Source organism: Motacilla alba, chromosome 4, assembly GCF_015832195.1.
Source record: "Motacilla alba alba isolate MOTALB_02 chromosome 4, Motacilla_alba_V1.0_pri, whole genome shotgun sequence".
In the NCBI taxonomy this organism is placed as follows: domain Eukaryota; kingdom Metazoa; phylum Chordata; class Aves; order Passeriformes; family Motacillidae; genus Motacilla; species Motacilla alba.
Genome location: NC_052019.1, coordinates 66,778,751 through 66,798,231, shown reverse-complemented (window position 1 = coordinate 66,798,231; position 19,481 = coordinate 66,778,751). Strand labels below are relative to the sequence as shown.

Sequence of the window (19,481 nt, the reverse complement as noted above, 5' to 3'; positions counted from 1 at the left end):
TATAGAAAATATAGCATGTAAGCAAGGAACAGCAGAAAATACTGTTTTGTAGAGTATAGGACTTGCAAATATGCTCATTATTTTTTCATGTTGTCGATAAAATAAATAGGATTAAAATTAGGCCAGTACTGCATCTTGAAGACTTGATTTCTCCTGGTACAGAGCAAATAAAGCCATGTTTGAATTGTTTATTGAACCCTCTTTTTGAAGCCCATAATTTCATGGGGGACTTCTGACTTTTCAAGCAAAGCAGCACCATTTCAGTGCTTTTTGCCTCTGGAGATAAATGTGAACAGTGCTGCATTAGATCCGTGCTTCTGTAATGATTTTGTTTTTAGGTGCAGATTTCTCACGTAAAATTTAGCTTTTCTATTCTGTTTCTCAAGAGAAATTTTTGATTAATAGCTTGTTTATGAAAATGTGCATTTATTGCTCTTTTTAGCATTTTTGTGACTCTGTTTAGAACTTTTAGTCCAGCTGTGCTGGGATCATCTCTTTAAAGATTTCTAGGAGGATTTTTTTTTAATGTTTGTTTTCCTGACTTGTGGTTGCTTTCAGTTTGTTTTCATTGATCTTTTTTTAATGCACGGTGTAGAGAACTGCACACACATTGTCCTTACAGCTTTGTAAAGCCTTCTAATCTTGGGAGGTGGTTTTTTTGGTGTAGCACACCCTGCTAAAGGTTTACTGTCTGGAAATGAATGATTCACAGCAGGAGTTGTCAGGATTGAGTTACTGGAGCACCTACCACCCTCTGCTGGGTCTGCCTTATTAAAAATCACTGCAAGAAAATTCTTCTTGAGAGTTTAGCTGTTCTTTTAAGGGAGAAGATGTGATAGATTGCCAGAAACCTGATGGATTCTCTGTTTCCCAGTAGAATTTGGCAGTGTTACTTTGGCCTTAGATAATTGAAGAGGATTTGCTTAGGCACAAGGTGGCTTTTAACCCGAGCAAGAAATGTTTATGACCTAGTATTTTAGAAGCATGTTGAAGACATTTAAGCCTGCTGAAAAAAAGGTTCAGCAAGTTGGAGGAGGATGACTTCCCGCAAGATGCGTTTTGTGTTCTTACTCTGTTATGTATCTTTAAAAGCACAAAATCTGTTTAGAAGTGTCAGTAATAATTCAGTTACTTGTATTGCGTGTGTCTCAAATACCAGTACTATGAGAACTACAGAGCTGCCTACATTTTCTGCAAAGCACAATGGCTAAATTTGCACATTCAAGCTATTCAGTTTTCCTAAAAGTATCTATGTTCCTTTAGCTGTAGGTTATAGCTATGCCACTTATTTTAGGGAGGATTAAAACCAGAAGATTTGATTTGTCTTTCAATTCATTGCCTGCATGTTTTTCATGTGTTTTCTGTATGATCATAACAATTCTTTTTCCTAGGAAAATTATTTTGGGGAAGATGACATGTACACTGACTTTGAAGAGATCATTTCAAGCCCTGTTTTGTCCCTGTCAACATCCTCAAGCTCTGGCTGGACAGCTGTAGGAGTGGAAAATGACAGAAGAGAAAATGAAATTTCAGTCAAGCCCGTTCACCCTTTGACTTTGCGCCCATGGGATATCACTGTGCTTGTTAATTTGTACAAAGTGCATGGGAGATTGCCAGTGGTAAGTACTTCATAATAATAAAATCATTTCCTTCATGTAATTTATTTCTTTTTTAGTTGCATAATCTGGAACCACATTTAACTGCCTGGAACATTTAGTTGCCGTGGTACTTAGCAAAATATAAGCATACATACCAAAATGTGTAGATACTCTCTGCTGAAACTGTGGCTATCTAAACAACTTGGAGACAGGATTTATTTTGTTAATCTGGTAGGCAGAACTGGATAGTTTTTTAATATGTTTGTTATTCCCAGAACTTGATTTGTGTGATATTTTTGATTGACCATTACAATTTCTCTTCTGATTAGCTTATTTGTCGTATAATGGTGCAGTCTGCTCTATATTCCTGAGTTCTGAAGGAACCCCAGAATAAAAAAATCCAGATAAAACATAGGGTTCATCCACATCTTTTTGAATTACTGTTTATGCAGTTATCAAAAGGTTTTTCAAGTTGCACAGGCTTCTTCTTGAGTATGCACTGAGAGGAAAATCGGCATACTTCGTGCTCATAGGTTTGCAGCTGATAGTAAAGTTTCAACCATGTTATGTGCTTCCAGGTTCTGAAACAGTTGTGTTTATCTTTTATTTCAGCATTGCAGTCCAGATGGTCCAGACTGCCCTACAGCTTTCTTGGAGAGGCTGTGTTTCGAGATGAAGAAAGGGTTTAGAGAAACAATGCTTCAGCTTGTATTGTCTCCAGTGAATCTGTTTCTGAATGACAATTATCAGGTAGTCAGTCAGCGTTTGTGTGGCTGTGTTGTGGAAGTTGTGTTGATTTTAAAATTGAATTATTTTTTGGTAGAAATTTTCCTGTTGTGCAAAGGTTTTATTAAGGCTTGTGAGTCATAAGAAAAATCGGATGCGTATTTTGTCAAAATCTTTACTTTTCTCCAGATTTTTTTGTCAGTAAAATAAATAGGATTAAATTAAGCTAGTGTTGCATCTTTGCTAAGAATTGCCTCTCACTTCCTTATCCTCGGCAGCGCCCTGCAGTGGATGAGGTGCTCCGGGAGGGTCACATCAGCCTGTCGGGCCTGCAGCTCCGTGCCCACGCTATGTTTTCTGCAGAAGGGCTGCCCCTGGGAAGTGACACTTTGGAGTATGCCTGGCTGATAGATGTGCAGGCTGGAAGCCTCACAGCCAAAGTGACAGCACCGCAGGTACCATCCAGAAACCAATCTGAAGTACTGAAGTGTTACCCTTCTTCCTTCTAGAACTGTCATAGCATGGATTTCTGAAAAGCGCGCGATCTGTGCCTGAAGTAACCTTTACTTTATAGCTTTAAAATCTAATAATTTCTGTAAAGGGGCAGGAGATGCCGAATGAGCCATTGTCAGAGTGATGTTTTAAAGAAGGAGGCAAATGAGATCATTTGTGGGAGCACAGTATGGACACGCCTCAGGGGTAGCTGCTCATTGCATAAATTCTGCTCCTTGGTCCCACGGGAACATAGTTTGCTGTCCCAGTATTGCACTTTGTTAGGTCAGTCTTAGCACTAACCCCTTTTAATTTTGCCATTTGTGTTACATTGGTCTTTCCACCTAGGTGAATGACTCCAAGTGTACAACAGGCAGATGATTCTGATTTATTTCTGCTCTGATCTGCCAGATCTTTAAAGGAGGGTTGCTTTGCCAGTGTATTCTGAGGCACAAGAAAAGTCCATACATTTTATTTAGTAGTTACTATTTACTTTAATTACTTTTAATTTTTGAAGACACTTCTACATCTTCTTGTTCCTCTAAAAATTGGTATTATTTCTAGGATTAAGCACTTATTTAATTGGGAGACTCCTGCAGCAAATAAAATAAGGCATACAAGCAAGTTTAGTAAATCTAAATAATAGATGTTTTCTTGCTACATATACAGACATTTGTTGTGGTACTTCCCAAAATGCTGCCACTGATTTAGATGACGTGTAGGATTTGCTCCACTATGGTTCAAAATGATACTTTGTTGGTTCAAAGTACTCCAAGGTTAAAGAACATTTCTTAAGGCTTAATGCAACTGAAGGATTTTCTTGCCTCATAAAGCCATCCTCAATTGTATGCAATTCTATTTTTTTTAAGTTGTCAGCGCTTGAATTTGCTGTTTCAGGTTCATTGGCTTTTTTCCCTCCATAGTGTGATGTATTACAAGAATTTGTGAAGGGACTACACAGAATGGAGGAGGAGTGATTTTGTGCAGGAGTCATAGCTAGATTAAATTCCATTCAAATTACTGCTGATTTTAAGTGCCCTTTCCTTTGGCAAGCCGAAGAAAACCCATTTCCCTCTCATAACAGACAGACAGTCATGAATCATTTCCTTTATGAGCGAGCTAACTATATAAAAGACTTAAATCAACAATAGGCTAATTACTAGGTCTAGCAAGAATCAGCAGTGTTTTGTTGAGCCAGTTTCCTCCTGTGCTATCTAAATGCGACTTTGTTGCTTTTATAGAAGCAAATCTGACATTTAAATTATGAATGGTAATGAAGTACCTTGAGCTATTCTTTGTGATGAAGTTGAGGGAGCTCTGTCTTTACACTGAAATTCTCAGCTGACTGCAAGAGCAAAAGCTGCTGCCTTTTACTAACAAATAATTTAGGAAATTGTTTCATGTCACCGTGCTTTTCCATGAGAAGGTACATACTTACATGTTGTGGTGCACACAAGAATAAAAATCAGCCTTGAGTAGCAGGAAGGTGCTGCAGCCAGGAGGGTGTGCTGAAGCCTCCCGCTCACATCCCAGCCCTTGGGGTTGTTTTCTCTTCTCCATGGAACACCACAAGTCCATTTTGTGTGGGTGTTGATGGATGCTGTTGTTTGCTTACAGCTCGCCTGCCTTCTGGAATGGGGGCAGACCTTTGTGTTCCATGTGGTGTGCCGGGAGTTTGAGCTGGAGAGGCCCAAATCTGTAATCCTGTGCCAGCACGGCATCGATCGCCGCTTTTGTGACCCAAAGGTACCTTTTCATCCACCCCCGCTGCTCACTGGACATGCACGGGTTCTCTGGAACACTTCACAAATCCACCCTCAGTGTTACCAGAACATAAATAAAAGTCTCAGCCCAATTAAGCCCTTTAATAGATGTTTATATGTTTTATTCCTTTATTCTTTCTTTTTGCTTTTTCTTCAGACAAACTCTGTGCCTGGGCCATGCCCGACGTCGGATGACTTAAAGTACACGATGACACGCTTAGCCATGGATGGAGCAGATCTCTATGTGGTAGAACATGGCTGTGCCACCAATATCAAGGTAAAAATAGTTCTCTTAACAGCAATTAAAAGGCTTTGTCAATGGAGATATTTGTATTTTTTGATAGAATATCTACCTGAATTGATGGTTTGCTTGCATGCAATGGTTAAGCATAATTTCGAAAACTTTAAGTGATAAGAAGTCATAATGGACTTGGCCAGGAGTAGATCAATTTGGCTTCTGTTTAATAATTCCATTAATTATGTTGGCAAATGGTAAGGAGGAGTATATGTCTCCCAGAATCAAAGTGGAAGCTGCAGAGTTGGTATAAAATAATTTAGAATGCTCCAGGCAATATAAATCTCAGTGTTTGTGCCTGAGAGTTGATCAGAACTTGTGCTGCGAATAAATAATTCACCAAATCGAAATGATTGATGTGGATCATGTACAAGTCAGTGCTGGATAACTCACGGTCCTCTTGTGTGAATTTAGATGTATCTTTGGTAGAGAAGGGAGAAGTGTTTGTGCCACTGCCTGGCTGAATCCTCTGTTCAATAAGGGCTGTGCAGAGAAGAGCTGATATTCTCTCCATTATCCTACTGCGCAGAAAAAAAAAGGAATAATTTACTCAGTGTAGCTAAGTATAAGTTTAGATACAGTTGAGTTATGGTAACAAAAGCAAAGAAGAAAACTGCCATGCTGACATAACTCGGTAGTAATTGTGCTGTTAGTTAATAAATGCAGTTTTAAATGGTAGACTTAAAATTAAAAGTTTTGGGCACGGCTTCACATTATGAGAAAGAATCTAACTAAAGGGCACTGGTAATTATTTTAAACATTTCTTTAATGACGTGGTATCTCATCATTTGAATGGCTTGCTGCCCTGTGGCAGTAAAAAATATGTTTGAGCCTCCAGATTCTTTTGAATCCAATATTAAAAAGCACCATTATAAATATTAACAGTGTCTGTAGGCATAAATATGAATGGCAGTATTTTCAAAGGCAGCTTAATAACCTGAACCACTCTAGAAAATTATATCCTGAATGTGTTTCATTCAAATAAAAAAAAAAAAAAAAAAAAGCAGGTTTCCAGTGGTCCTTCATAATCTGTGACAGAGATGAGAAACAATAATTTAATACTAAGCCTGTGGGTAGCTCTTCCATGGCTGGGTTATCTTTCAGCTTTTATTTGTTTCGAATTGGGAAATTCCTTTTGAAATTTCAGGTACTTCATGGTGACGTTTTGGAGAGAACTCAAGCTGTGCAGGAAATGTCATCCAATGTCTTCAGATTCTATGAAATTTGAGGACTGAAGTTTGAAAGATTCAAATTTTTTGCATTTTAGATGACAGTGAAAAAGTGAATGATTTAAGTTTTTTTAAGTTTCATGAGAGTGTCTATTGACAGTTGTTTTCTGTTTTGTTTACAAAAGGATGCTTCTAAGTGCCTTTTTTTTTTTTTTAGGTAAAAAGTGTCTGAGATTAATTTCTAAGTTTGCCCTTTGTGTGTGTGCTGACTTGCAAATAAAACTGCTTCCCCAGAGAGAATTTTACTGAGATCTTTTTGGGCTGTAGTTTGGGAAGTGTTAACTGGTTTAAGGCCGCTCTTCCTTTGTTTCACTGACAAATATTCAGAGTTCCTGTTTAAATCCTGTTTGCAGATGGGTGCCATACGCATTGCAAACTGCAACCTCCACAACCAGTCTGTCGGGGAAGGCATCAGTGCTGCCATCCAGGACCTGCAGCTCAGGCAGTATGTCGAGCAGGTGAACAACTGCAGAACTGGCCTCCAGCCAATACTGAGGAGGGCGTACTGGCTGGAAGCTGGCTCTGTCAACCTGGGCCTCATCACTGCTGACATTGCTTTAGCTGCAGATCATCCTTCTAAACACGAGGTGCAGAGGCATTTCTTGGAAACGCACGATAACCGAACCAAGAGGTGAGCAGTGTGGTTCAGGGAGGTGCATTTGTGGGGGGATATTTGTTAATTGTGCTTTCACTGAGCTTCAACGTGGTCATGTTTTGTTTTCTGCTCTTTTTCCTTTTGTAGGTTGTGGTTTTTGTGGCCTGATGATAATTTGAGAAATAAGAGAAGCAAGAACAAGTGTGGCTGTCTCGGTGGTTGTCGGTTCTTCGGTGGCACCTTAACGGGATTGGATTTTTTTAAACTTGAGGAACTGACACCTTCAAGCAGCTCTGCTTTCTCAAGCACAAGTGCAGAATCTGATATGTTTTATGGGCAGTCTTTACTGCAGCCAGGAGAATGGATAATCACTAAGGAGATTCCTAAAATTTTAGATGGTGAGAATGCCCTGTACTGCATTTTTACTCTATTTTGCCCAAAAGTATAATTTCTTAACATTTTGCTATTTGTAGTGTTTATGAATCTGATTAATTAAGTACAACTGCTTGTGCTCTTGTGGCTTGACCCCTTCTAAGAGCAGGCAGAGCTTGAGCAAGCTTTCATATGCTGGATTTTTATGTTAACATGCACCTCCTTACTGACTAAAAAGAACATTTTTGACTTGTTCTGCTTATATAGAAAGCAGCCTACTGAGACTATCTGATGTTTTTCTGACATAAGTTTATTAATTTTTGTCAGGATAACATGCTAGTATGTTCATGGATTTCAAAACTAGGGCTTTTATTTAATAATGATTTTTATTTCAGTACGCAGGTAAGAGTCCACTGCAGATGTGTTATCAGATACTCAGTTTTTCTTTTCCTTCCCTGATCCTAGGGAAAGCAAATGGTGTCAAAAGAAAAGATTGGGACTGCAGATCTGTGGGCATAGAAGTGGAAAGGAAAGCACAACATCTGAGCCTTCAAGTACCACTGCGCTCCCACAGCTCCTCCTCCTCTTCAGAGGAAACAAGCAGCTCCAGTGCTGCCCTGCCCTTGCTTGCAGGTGAGAAGGACAGCCCCTCATCCGCTGCTGAGGATCACCTGGGACAGAAGGACTTCCTGCCCAGTGCAAAAAGGGAAGATGCTCATGGAAGGTTAGTAGTCTTGTCTGGGTAAGCCTATAATTCAACTCTTGAATGCTCTAAGATGTAAGAAAAGCCTTTGATTTAGCTATTTTTCAAGCATTAATGGTGCTGCTGAAATGCGTTTCCTATTTGAAAGCCGATTTGGACCCCTAATAGGGGATGGTTACCTGAGCTAGGTAGGAAGTCCAGCATGTAAAGGTACCAGCACTTACTGTTAAATGTTTGCTTTTACATCCTCTGTTCAGTATGTAACCAGCATTATGAAAATAATGGCTATGCTAATAGAGAGTCACAGAATCACTGATGCATTTGACAGCTGCTACAGTGCAGGAAGAGAAGCACTAGTAATGAAATAAGCAAATGAAGTGTTTATTTCTGTTCCCAGTGTCACTGTGGAGGGTGCAGAGGGCCGGCCTGCATCCCCTGGGCCCCAGGAGAGGCCCGTGGGCCAGTCCCCCATGAGGTCCCCCCTGAAGAGACAAGCGTCCGTGTGCTCCACGCGGCTGGGCAGCACCAAGAGCCTGACGGCAGCGTTCTACGGGGACAAGCAGCCCGTGCCCGTGGGAGTGCAGTTCAGCAGCGACGTGTCCCGCAGCGACGAGAACGTCCTGGACTCCCCGAAGCAGAGGAGGAGCTTTGGCTCTTTCCCCTATACGCCGTCAGCAGATTCCAACTCCTTCCACCAGTACCGCTCCATGGATTCCAGTATGTCCATGGCGGATAGCGAGGCTTATTTTTCAGCTGCAGAAGAGTTTGAGCCCATAAGCAGTGATGAAGGTCCAGGAACCTATCCAGGGAGGAAGAAGAGAAAAAAGCAAGCTCAGAAAGCTGAATACAGTAGGGGGTCTATTTATCACAGCGTGGAAGGACCCTTAACAAGCACAATCCATAGAGAAATCAGTCAAGATATGAAAACGCTGCCAATTAAGACTCATCCTTCCCAGGCTTCATTTGTTTCAGCTCTGGGAGGAGATGATGAGCATGCTGACAACATGTACGTCCTGGACGCCGAGAAGACTCTGGAACGGGAGCAAATCACTTCCCAGCAGCCTGTAATGGCATGTTACCAAAATTACCTGACACAGTTCCAGGTGATCAACTGGTCAGTAAAGCATCCAACTAACAAAAGAACTTCCAAATCCTCTTTGCATCGCCCTTTAGACCTTGACACACCCACGAGTGAAGAAAGTTCCTCATCCTTTGAGCAGCTCTCTGTCCCAACTTTTAAGGTAGGGAAGATGGAGGAGTAAGAATTCAAAATAACTTAAAATGGCTTAGTACCAGTTGTGTGAATAAGTGACAAGAAACTTGAAATTTCTTTAGTTAAACCTTGAGTTTCTGACTTCATATCATGGGGCAGAGTGGCTAGAAGGTCGTGGGCAAAAAAAGGAGTTAAAATTCTGTGGATGTGTGTTCTGAGTAATCATTGTTGCACTTAAAAATGCTATTTGTTGAATGATATGCAGCTGGAGGACATTTATGTGAGTTTTGTTTAAAATACATTATACAGAATTGCAATAGCAGTACATTTAATACTGATAAAATATAATTCAGGCTCTCAGTGCTTTATTTCAAAACTAAATTGCAACTCAGATTTAGGAAATTATTTTTTTAAGTGACCTGAGCTTACATGATTAAGGAAGGAGCTGAACTGAAATATATGAAAAATAATGGAAATGACTTGATATAAAGCAGGTGTTTGAGCTCTGGAATTGAATTTATCATTTTGCAGAAAAGTTTTGTGTTGATGCAAGCCTTATGTAGATTAATATTTGAAGGGCTTTTTTAAAAGCAGTAAATCAATGTTTATGTAAAAACAGTGTAATCTGATTTTTCAGGAATTTAAAAAGCAAACCTAGGAGTTCCTGTATCCTATATTGGAGAATCTGCTTCTAAGGTTCTTTTATGAAAAACAGCTCTAAGGGGAAATTTTTAAAGATCCCTTGGTTGGGTTTTTTATCATATATGGAAGGAATGTAATAAACTTCTTTGCACTTTTATCTTAGATTGTTAAACAGGGTCTCACAGCTAATTCATTACTGGACAGAGGCATGCAGCTTACAGGATCAACATCTAAGTAAGTGGAACAGCCTGACATTATTAGCATATTTTTCAAGAGTAGGATTTTCATGATACTCATCTGAAATATTTTGTCTCCCACTAGCCCTTTCAAAATTTGATTACAGCAGTAGTTTTCAGTACCAGATCTATTTCAGAACAGATCATTCTATTATGAAATATTTGGGTTTGGTCAAACAGAAAGTACACAATGCAAGCATTAAATTATTTCACATGTACGTTTTCAAGATGATGAATGGTGATTTCATTTAGATGAATTTGGGGGTGCTAATGACAAGTGTCCATTTCATTGCCAGAAGCTGAACTTTAATTTAGGGAGGGTAATCCCTTACCCTAGGATTGTATTTCTGTACTTTCTAAGATACACAGTAGAAGAAACCTGCTGTTATGTGGATTTCATTGAGAGTTAAAATGATACCAGAACACTTTTGTATTTATTTTTACAAAGCCTGATCACTGATGTGTGTTTGGCTTGTTTAGCACACCTTACACTCCCTTGGATAAGAAGTCTGCAGAGAATACAGATGATGAAACAATAACAGAGGAATGGACGTTGGATCACCCGGTCTTCCAGACACGGACAACGGCAATCGTGGAAGTAAAAGGAACTGTCGATGTAGTTCTGACTCCTCTTGTAGCAGAGGCGCTGGACAGGTAATTTTATTTTGATGGTACTAAAAATTGTCTAAAATCACAGCTGTTCTGTTTAGCAAAGGCTTAGATAAAAGGATTGAAGAGCGTGGCTGATGGAACAGCAGGGCCTGGTGCCCACCGGATGTAATTCTGCATTTCCCATGAGGTGGCTGGAAGAATGGGAAGTGCCCTTTGTGTCTGTCAGTCCTTGTTTTTCCTCTGTAGTGTTAATTACACGTGGCTGATGGGTGTGCCATGTGAAACTGGGAGTTTCAGTGGTCTCTTGTGGCTCTTTTCCCCTCACAGATACATCGAGGCCATGGTGCACTGTGCCAGCTCCCGGCACCCGGCAGCAATCGTGGACGACCTGCACTGCAAAGTTCTGAGGGATGCTGTGCAGAACAGCAAGACCAGCTTCTCAGAAAATGTGAGGAAAAAACAGGGAAATCCACGTGGATTTGAGAGAATGCTGTTTTCTGTATCTTAGATAAAAATGGTTTAAACTGAATTTTGTGTTTTGACATACAATAGCTAAATTAATAGCTCAATTAATTTGGTATGCATACTTACATGCATTTTCATAATCAACTCTTATATATTGCCTTTCACTGTCCAGAAATCATTGACAGGATTGAAGTTTTTCTGTTTTGGATGGTCTAGAGTAATTCACATCACATGAAATCACACATTCTGTTCTTTGAAATTACTATAGCTGGTATTCTTAAGTTTTACATTAATCTCAGTGAGATGTTGCTTACTGTTTTATAGTAGTTAGGGAGAGCTGTGAAAATGCCTGTGGGCTTTTTTTTGCAGTTCATCTGAGACCTTAAAAATTAATTTAACTTAAATAGAATTGTAGGGTAGTTCTACAGAATTAGGGTTTTTTTCTGCCCAATGTAATGACCATATTTATATTTTATGGTTTCTTAGACTTCACAGTGTAGTGGACACTAGTAACTTCTTTCATAGTAACTTATTTTACATAACTTACATGTGTAGAATTCAAACTTCCAGCTGAAGTCTTGTTGTTAAAGTTTACTGCAGAATGGCACTGCTGCCCTTATGGTTTTAGACCTACTGTACCTCTAAGTGCTGCAGCCCTTATTCTGGAAATCATGGTAAATTGCCTCAAATAAAGTCAGAATCTCTTTCTGATTCAATAATAATAAATTTGGTTCAATAATAAAATATCCTGTTACTCCTGTGCTCAGCCACTCTTGAGTTTGTGCTAATAAATTATTTTCCTCCCCTCTTGAAGTTGTCTTCGAAGCAAGACATCAGAGGAACAAAAATAGACACCACCACAACAGGAACAACAAACCAGGGACCAGCACAGACCAATCTCTCACTTAAGCAAGATAATGTGACAATTAAAGGTCTTCAGGCCAATGTCACAGTTCCAAAGGTAACAACTTTTTTTTAAGCTTATCAGTGGAAAAGTGCCTCACAAAATGACCCTTATATTGGATCCCTGTTTGATCCCCAAAAGCTGAATAGAAGCTGTGCATTTGTGCTAGAGAACTAAAGTTTTGAATTTTGGAGCTGCTTAATTTTATCATGGTAGACATGCCATAGTTTAATATCAACCACCATAGGGGTAACTGGCTGCCATGTCTTTAAATTATGTTCTGGGTATGGCAGTTTTATTTTTCTTTTTTATCTGAAAGTATAAGACAAGGTTCTATCAGAAATTAGTGATTAATGTAACGTGCTTTTCCAAATGTCTTTACTCTTTGATGGAATTGTGTGCAGGTGAACCTGTGTTTGCTACAAGCATCTGTGGATGAATCTCCAGGAGCTTCTTCCAGCAAAACCGTGACTCACGTTTCCCTAGTAGCTTTGTGTTTTGATAGAATTGCTACTCAAGTTCGTATGAACAGGTAAGAACAGTACATGTCACTGTCTGTCAAACTTCAGACATGTTTATTTTGATTTGTTTTTTGTTTATCTTGAGGTTTGCTTAATTGCTTTTTCCTCCCTGATATTGTAAAGGGGTATAGTTGAGGAGACTTCGAACAATGCAGAAGCTGGGAGGAATTCTGTCACGTTTGATCGTTACATCCAAATCAGCAAAATGCAGCCCCAGTCTTCTGGCTCACTGAGATCCAACTCTGGAGCAGAAAAAGGAAAAGAAATTGCTGCTAAATTGAACATCCATCGTGTTCATGGACAGCTTAGAGGTCTTGATACGACAGGTATTGAACAATATTACGACAGTACGTGGAAATGTCAGTTTTAATAGAAGCAAGTAGTTACAGTTGGTCTTGATCTTGTCGTTTGGTTGTAGGTTTTTTATCAACATGGATATAAAGCTACTTGCACCCAGAGCTTTTGCACATACTTGAAAAAGAAGTTTGGGATGAATTATTATTCCATTAAGTGCTAGATTTAAGCTTAGGCAAACTAAAAGCTGTCAAGACAAACTTGAAGCAGTTTGTGTGGCAGATGTGTTGCCCTGTGAATATTGACCTGCACTGCTGGAATTTGAGGCCTGAGCTCCCTTCCTACCAGCTAATCTCTTTTCAGCTACCATTTCTTGTCACCTTTTGCAGGGAATGAATTACACTTATTTGCTTTCTTACTGCATTCTAACACTTTCAGTAATGTGCCTGTTGTGCCAGAAATTTCAGCATGACAGCCTGTAGATTTTTAACTGTAACAACTCTAAAGCTGAAAATGAGATCTACCCAATTGACTTCCTTGTTGTTTGTGTTAAGGAAATGCCTTCAAGAAGCTATGAGTTACCTTTTACTCTAACTCCTGATCCTGGAAAAACTAACCTGGAAAAGGTGACCAAAAGCAGAGGCAGTTTTGGTTAAATTGCTTCAATTTTGATGGAGTCTATACCAGTTTTGACTCTGATCCATAAGGAACAGGAGTCTTCAGACATGAGGAAGTACTCTGTAAAGCCAGGATGATTAAAAAATACACAATAAATAAATAAACAACAGAAAATCCCACTGCTGTGTAAAGATGAGTGAGCAAATTGGAGGAAAACAAAACCAGAGAACACTGAAATGGTTACCTTCCTTTTTACTTAGCTGTGGATAGAATCTTAGCAGTAGTGCCCTGTGTCAGGTATCCTACAGACATTCAAGAAGGCCAGTTTTGGAGTTCTAACCAAGAAATGTAATCATCTTCTGTTTAAAAGGTTTGAGAAGAGCCTTTCTAAGGATCTTAGCATCTCATGTTTACTTTAAAAGTGGGTGCAGTTACAAATTGGAGGCAGAGAGTAAGGATTAGAAGGGATATAATTGACTCATTGTAGTTCTTTTCCTGGGATATTTAACATTAGGTATAAAATGATATAAAATGTTGCTCAGACCTTGTTTTTCTTTTTTTTTCAAATTTAAAAACTATCCTGCCCATATTAACAGATCAAGAGCAAGGCTTTTTTTACCCTCTTTTTGTGCTTTTTCTTGCTCATGTTTCAAGTTGAAAGTTTTTCTTTCTTTTATTTTCCCACCTCCTGTTTGAGGAATACTAAAGGGATAACTCGCCCAAAACACTCTAAACCTCAGAGAGCTTTTTCGAAGATGTGAAGTTTTTTGCCATTTTGGAGCAAAGCAGTAAATATTTATTTATCTATTTATTTTCACAGATATTGGAACTTGTGCAATAACAGCCATTCCTTTTGGGAAATCAAAAGTTCTTTTTACTTTGGAAGAGTTGGATGAGTTCACTTTTGTGGATGAAACAGATCAACAAGCTGTTCCAGATGTAGCTCGAATTGGTCCGAGTCAAGAGAAGTGGGGTTGGATAATGTTTGAATGTGGAATTGAAAATTTAACTATAAAAGGTAAAACTTTTAAAAGCTGTATATTATTTTGTTTTATGAGATGACTGACAATTCTGTTGTTCGGTCTTCTGGCTTAGCAATAATTTGATTAGAAATTGTTGAATCTGGGTGATGCTGGATAGTACATGTCTGTGGTAAATAAATTTCATAGGTTATGCAGTGAAGACATTAGTTGTGCCACTAATAATAGTATATGAAATAATTTTGTATAAACTGGTTTCATCAGTTTCTGGACTTAAGGTTGAATTTGATGCTTTCCCTCATCACTCAAATCCTCACCTTATCCACAGGAAGTGCCTTATAGAGCCAGGGTTTTGCTCTGGGAGGGGAAAGCTACTTACAAAAAGTAAAAAAACACCCACAGTACGTGTGTGTTTTCTATCAGAGTTACTTTTTTTTCAGAGAATATTTAAAAAGCCTATATGTGAGTGTTCTTCATCTACTTGTGGTGGAAGCTCAAAATTGTAGCGATAAGTTGTTTAATAAAATGGTAATGCATCTTGTTTAAGCAAAATCATGTGTATTTCTTTGCTTAAGCACAGATCTTCCCTATGGGCCATAACTTACAGCTGTTTATGTGCTGCCAACCTTTACAGTCTGGGTATTTTTACAGGGGGAAGACAGTCTGGGGCAGTGCTGTATAACACATTTGGAGTCATGGGCAAATCAAGAGACACAGAGAGAGGCGGATTGCTTGCATCAAACAACTCTTCAGATTCCCCCACTGGAAGTGGCTACAACACTGATGTGTCTGAAGATAACCTCCCTTGTGACAGAATAAGTCCCTCTTCAGATATTAATGGAAATTCAGTTTCAGATGAGCAGGTGTGTTCAAACTGGGTAGAAATCATTAGTCACACATCCTCTTTGCTTAGACACTAAAATTCCAGCTTTCTGCAGGGTCTCTTGGGAGGATTAGTGGACAGCATTAGTTTATTTTGCTTTGCATAACTGCCTGTGGGGAAAAAAAAATTATGAGCATGTATGGTATGTTAGTGCCTTTCGGTGTAATGATTTTGGAAGACAATTTCCCTTCTAACTTCGTGATTCCTTGTTTTTGAAGGATGAAGGTGTTGAATCAGATGATCTGAAAAAAGATATTCCCTTGATGCCTCCTCCCCCTGACTCCTGCAGCATGAAGTTGACAATCAAAGAAATTTGGTTTAGTTTTGCAGCTCCCACCAATGTGCGCTCCCCAGCCCATATATATTCAAGGTATAGTTTTACCTGGTATAAAAGAGGGAAAACTGCAGTTCTGCTTTGTTAAATTGCATTTATATTTGGTAGGTTCTGAATGGAATTTGAAGCTTTGGAAATGATAATTTGGATTTTGTGTATATCACAGTAAGACTTGCGTCAGTTTTTTATTGTCGTAATTTCTGTGGAAGTGCTGCTAGAAAATTCTTAGTTAGATGTGATTAAAAGAAGATAAAAGGAAGAGTAAAAAAGCCAAATGAAACAAACAGCCCTCACTAACAACTTCTGGTGAGATGGAAACGTCTGAGGGAGAAAGGCAGGGGAAGGTGTTTGTTTTGAGTAGGTGAAATGCCAGTGAACAGAGTAGCTCAGTGCTTTTGGTATTCAACCTGATATGCATTACCTGACTGCCACTGCACTATCAAGTTCTAGATCTGTATTTCTAAGATAGTTTTTCACATCATGCATGTAGAATAAGCCAAGTATTTCAGTCTGTCAGTAGAGAGCCGTAAGTTAGAAAATACTCTGCTGGTACTCTTGCCTCAGCCCTTCAGCAAAAGTCCTTCATGAAATGTGACACTTCATGTGGGATTCAGTCAGTGATGAGAATTTCGAAGTGTATGATTTCAGCAGGGAATACAAATGGGAAGAGGAAGGAATAGCAGTAGTAAAAGTGAGAAGAATCATGAGTGTGTGAGTGAGTAACACAGAAATTGCCTCAGGTACTTTTTGCCAGTTCTTATTTTCTGGGCAGTAAGTCTGTGTTTACTACTTTGCATCAATGTCCCACCTATTTGACTGTCGTTCATAAGAGCGCCAGAAAATCCTGCTCATTGCTGCTGCTGCCTGTGAACACCCCTTTCTCTTTTTTTGTCTCCACAGGCAGCTGAACCTCCTGAGCACTGCAACGCCTGCAGTTGGTGCTTGGCTTGTTCCCATAGATCAAGTGAAGTCGTCATTGAATAAGCTGGAAACTGAAGGAACCCTGCGAATCTGTGCTGTTATGGGGTGCATTATGACAGAAGCTCTAGAGGTAAATGGCCTTTATAAAATCAATGAGCGTATCAGAACAGGACAATGTGATAGACAAAATATAGTTTTTGCAATTTTGGATGTTTTCACTGGCGAACTTAGAGCATCTCTTGTGAGCCTTTGGAATTGGTCACATGAGTTCACAAAAAGCTGTGCTTTTTGTACACAGTCTGAATTGCAGAGCCAAGTCTCATGCTTCTTACAGGAGTGCATCTGCAGGTAAAATAAGAGTAAAAAGTATGGCTGTAGTGCCTGGTATATTTTATGAAGTATTTTTGTTTGCTGTTGGTTGGATTGGCACCATCTAGTGGGAAGATTTGGATGTGATGCTCACACTGAGATCCTGTCTAACAAAGTGAGATGGATGACCTAAGTGTGATGCTGGTTTTCTGCTGTGCTCAAAAATTATCCTTTGCAGCAGTCTCTTATTCCTACCTCCCTTCCTGTTTCTTTTTCCTACCCTCTTTCTAGCATCAAATCAAATTTTAAGAAGTGCCTGTTTTGTCTTTAATTCGGAGTAAACTGTTTCTTCAAAAATTGCAGCTAGCTTTGCATATATGTCTATTAGTCTAGATGTAATTTTATAAGGCCTGCAATTTGAATCCAGGCATTTCTTTTATTGGTTCATATATATACATAAATATGCTTCCAGAATTATTTTTCACATGCAGTATTTAAAATAAGGTGGGTACCCATGAGGCAAATCCTTGTTGCAGAAGTTCAAAATGAGGTTGGAAGTTTATCTCCTAGATGAAATCTTATCATTGATGCTCTGTTTCCAAGTATGTTCATGTGTTGAAAATGTTTTTATTTTATTCTAGAATAAAAGTGTGCACTTCCCTCTGAGAAGCAAGTACAACAGGCTTACCAAAGTGGCTCGTTTTTTACAAGAAAATCCCTCTTGTTTACTCTGTAATATATTACACCATTACCTTCATCAAGCAAATTACTCCATTATTGAGGATGCCACTATGGTGAGTTACCCTGGAAAACTGGAAATATCTCAGTCCTTTAATTTCAAATATGCCAATTTTAAAATCTTAAATTTGGCAACAGTTTGAAGAAGGTTAACAAACAAGAAAATATAAGCAAAACTCATATGCATCTTTGAAGTGATAAATAGATATTATTTCTCTCATTTCATTTTCTTTGGTATCTACTATTTTTGTTATGACCTGTATATATGCATAATGTTTATCAGTTTATTTTATTAGTAAATATGTGAGATCATAAACCAAAAAGACATGCCTTTAAAACTTTATATGGCTTTCTTTATCAGATTTCATTCCCTCTCTATCATATTTCAATGGCCTTCTTATAAGATTTCATTTTTTGTGATTTTAAAATTGAATGAATCTCAATTATTGAGGCGAGTGCATGAACGGGTTAGTTTATTCCAAATTCTCTCCTTGGAACTAGTTTTCATGTCTTCTAGAAACACTGGGGTAATGCAGACAGTTGAAGGAAGGAACTAGAATTGTACAAACTTTTGGGTTTAAGAATCTAATATTTTTCTTGATGGCTTTAGAATGTTAATATCTAGATTGTAGTGGGAAATATTTATTTCAACAAACATCAGGCAGAAGGGAAGAGTGTTTATTCCTGATTTTGTGTCATTTTCATAATCCAATTCCACAGCTGTCAGATTTAAACACTTTGGTTTTCAGCATTTTCAGCTGAGAGCCAGTGATCAGGAATAGCACAGTTTGTGGCACAAATAGCACAGTTTGATTTGTGGTCAAAATACCAAGCTTTTCTTTTCTTTAGAACAATTCAGTGATGTAATCAAAACAATCCCTATATTTGGCCTCAAATTTATGTTCCTAAAACACTGTTTATGAACAATGGAAAAAAGAATCCTTTTAATTTCAGTTCTGTTTGTACAGAGTTGCTGTGACTCTTAGCCCATCGCTCAGAGCCTGATAATTACTCAAGTGCTTTTAGCTTCATATTTAACAAACCTGCTTCCTGTTGTTTATTTTTGGCCTCTCGGGCTAGATCCTCAGGTCATGTAGATAAATGTATTTACTCTGTTCAATGAAGCTGTAATTTTTATCTCACAGTTCCTTGGCTTCTTGCTTGATGTGTTGTGGTGCCAGCATGTTTGTCATAAGCCTCTTCAGTACAGAGATTTAAGAGAGCTTTGGCTTTTTCTCCCCTCCAGTTTACTTCAAAATGCTGTGATGTGAATTTTAAAATGTTTTTTCTTTATTTCAAGAGTGATGGTCTTCCTGCCTTAGTGACCTTAAAGAAAGGTCTGGTTGCCTTAGCAAGGCAGTGGATGAAGTTCATTGTGGTCACCCCAGCCTTTAAAGGAGTCAGCTTGCACAGACCAGCCCAGCCAATGAAACTGCAGCCAAATGCCTGCCACGAGCACGAGGATGGCCTTGGATTGGACAATGGAGGGGGCCTTCAGAGTGACACGAGTGCTGATGGAGCAGAGTTTGAATTTGATGCAGGTATTTTCATGTTATCATCTTCATAAAAATTTATAGAGGCAAGCAGCTCCTCTCAGACATTTGTATCTTCTTTACTTTTAATGCTTGACACATTATAGTCTCCTTTTTAGAATTATCAAGCTTCTTTTTTTATATCATCTTCATTCTGAAGCTGCTGCTAACAATGATAATTACAGTATTAGTAACTAGTGCTTGTTCAGGGAAAAACAAAATAGGAGACCTCTCTTTCTTCACATCTTTGGGCTTGGTTTTTGCTGCACAAAATGAATTTGTGCGGCAAATTATTTTAATTATTTGCTACTTTTCAATTAAAAGCCAGACAGCTGTTAGCAGCTTTAAGAGAGCAAAGATGTTTGTGTGAGAAATTTCTGTGTAATCATAAAGTATAATGGAAATTTTTGCCCCCTTCTCTCAAATATCTGTTTTGATTAAGCAGAAACACTTGGATTATTGAACAAAACCCAGCACACCCCTGTCTGACGTGTTCTTATTTGTCT

General features: G+C 38.7%; 1 protein-coding gene across 10 annotated transcripts in view; it reads left to right on the top strand.

Moving 5' to 3' along the window:
- The window catches only part of KIAA1109 (KIAA1109 ortholog), an 87,304-nt gene that overhangs the window by 31,195 nt on the left and 36,628 nt on the right, over nt 1–19,481 (top strand). For all 10 annotated transcript variants that reach the window (XM_038134405.1, XM_038134406.1, XM_038134412.1 and 7 more), the window contains exons 20-40: nt 1,392–1,619; nt 2,211–2,348; nt 2,603–2,779; nt 4,434–4,562; nt 4,737–4,856; nt 6,457–6,734; nt 6,846–7,096; nt 7,536–7,794; nt 8,171–9,014; nt 9,792–9,862; nt 10,345–10,518; nt 10,804–10,924; nt 11,756–11,902; nt 12,250–12,377; nt 12,490–12,692; nt 14,099–14,296; nt 14,910–15,121; nt 15,360–15,511; nt 16,376–16,526; nt 17,347–17,499; nt 18,744–18,984. In XM_038134405.1, the coding sequence (XP_037990333.1) occupies nt 1,392–1,619; nt 2,211–2,348; nt 2,603–2,779; nt 4,434–4,562; nt 4,737–4,856; nt 6,457–6,734; nt 6,846–7,096; nt 7,536–7,794; nt 8,171–9,014; nt 9,792–9,862; nt 10,345–10,518; nt 10,804–10,924; nt 11,756–11,902; nt 12,250–12,377; nt 12,490–12,692; nt 14,099–14,296; nt 14,910–15,121; nt 15,360–15,511; nt 16,376–16,526; nt 17,347–17,499; nt 18,744–18,984 (4,375 nt within the window). The remainder of the gene's footprint in view (nt 1–1,391; nt 1,620–2,210; nt 2,349–2,602; nt 2,780–4,433; nt 4,563–4,736; nt 4,857–6,456; nt 6,735–6,845; nt 7,097–7,535; nt 7,795–8,170; nt 9,015–9,791; nt 9,863–10,344; nt 10,519–10,803; nt 10,925–11,755; nt 11,903–12,249; nt 12,378–12,489; nt 12,693–14,098; nt 14,297–14,909; nt 15,122–15,359; nt 15,512–16,375; nt 16,527–17,346; nt 17,500–18,743; nt 18,985–19,481) is intronic.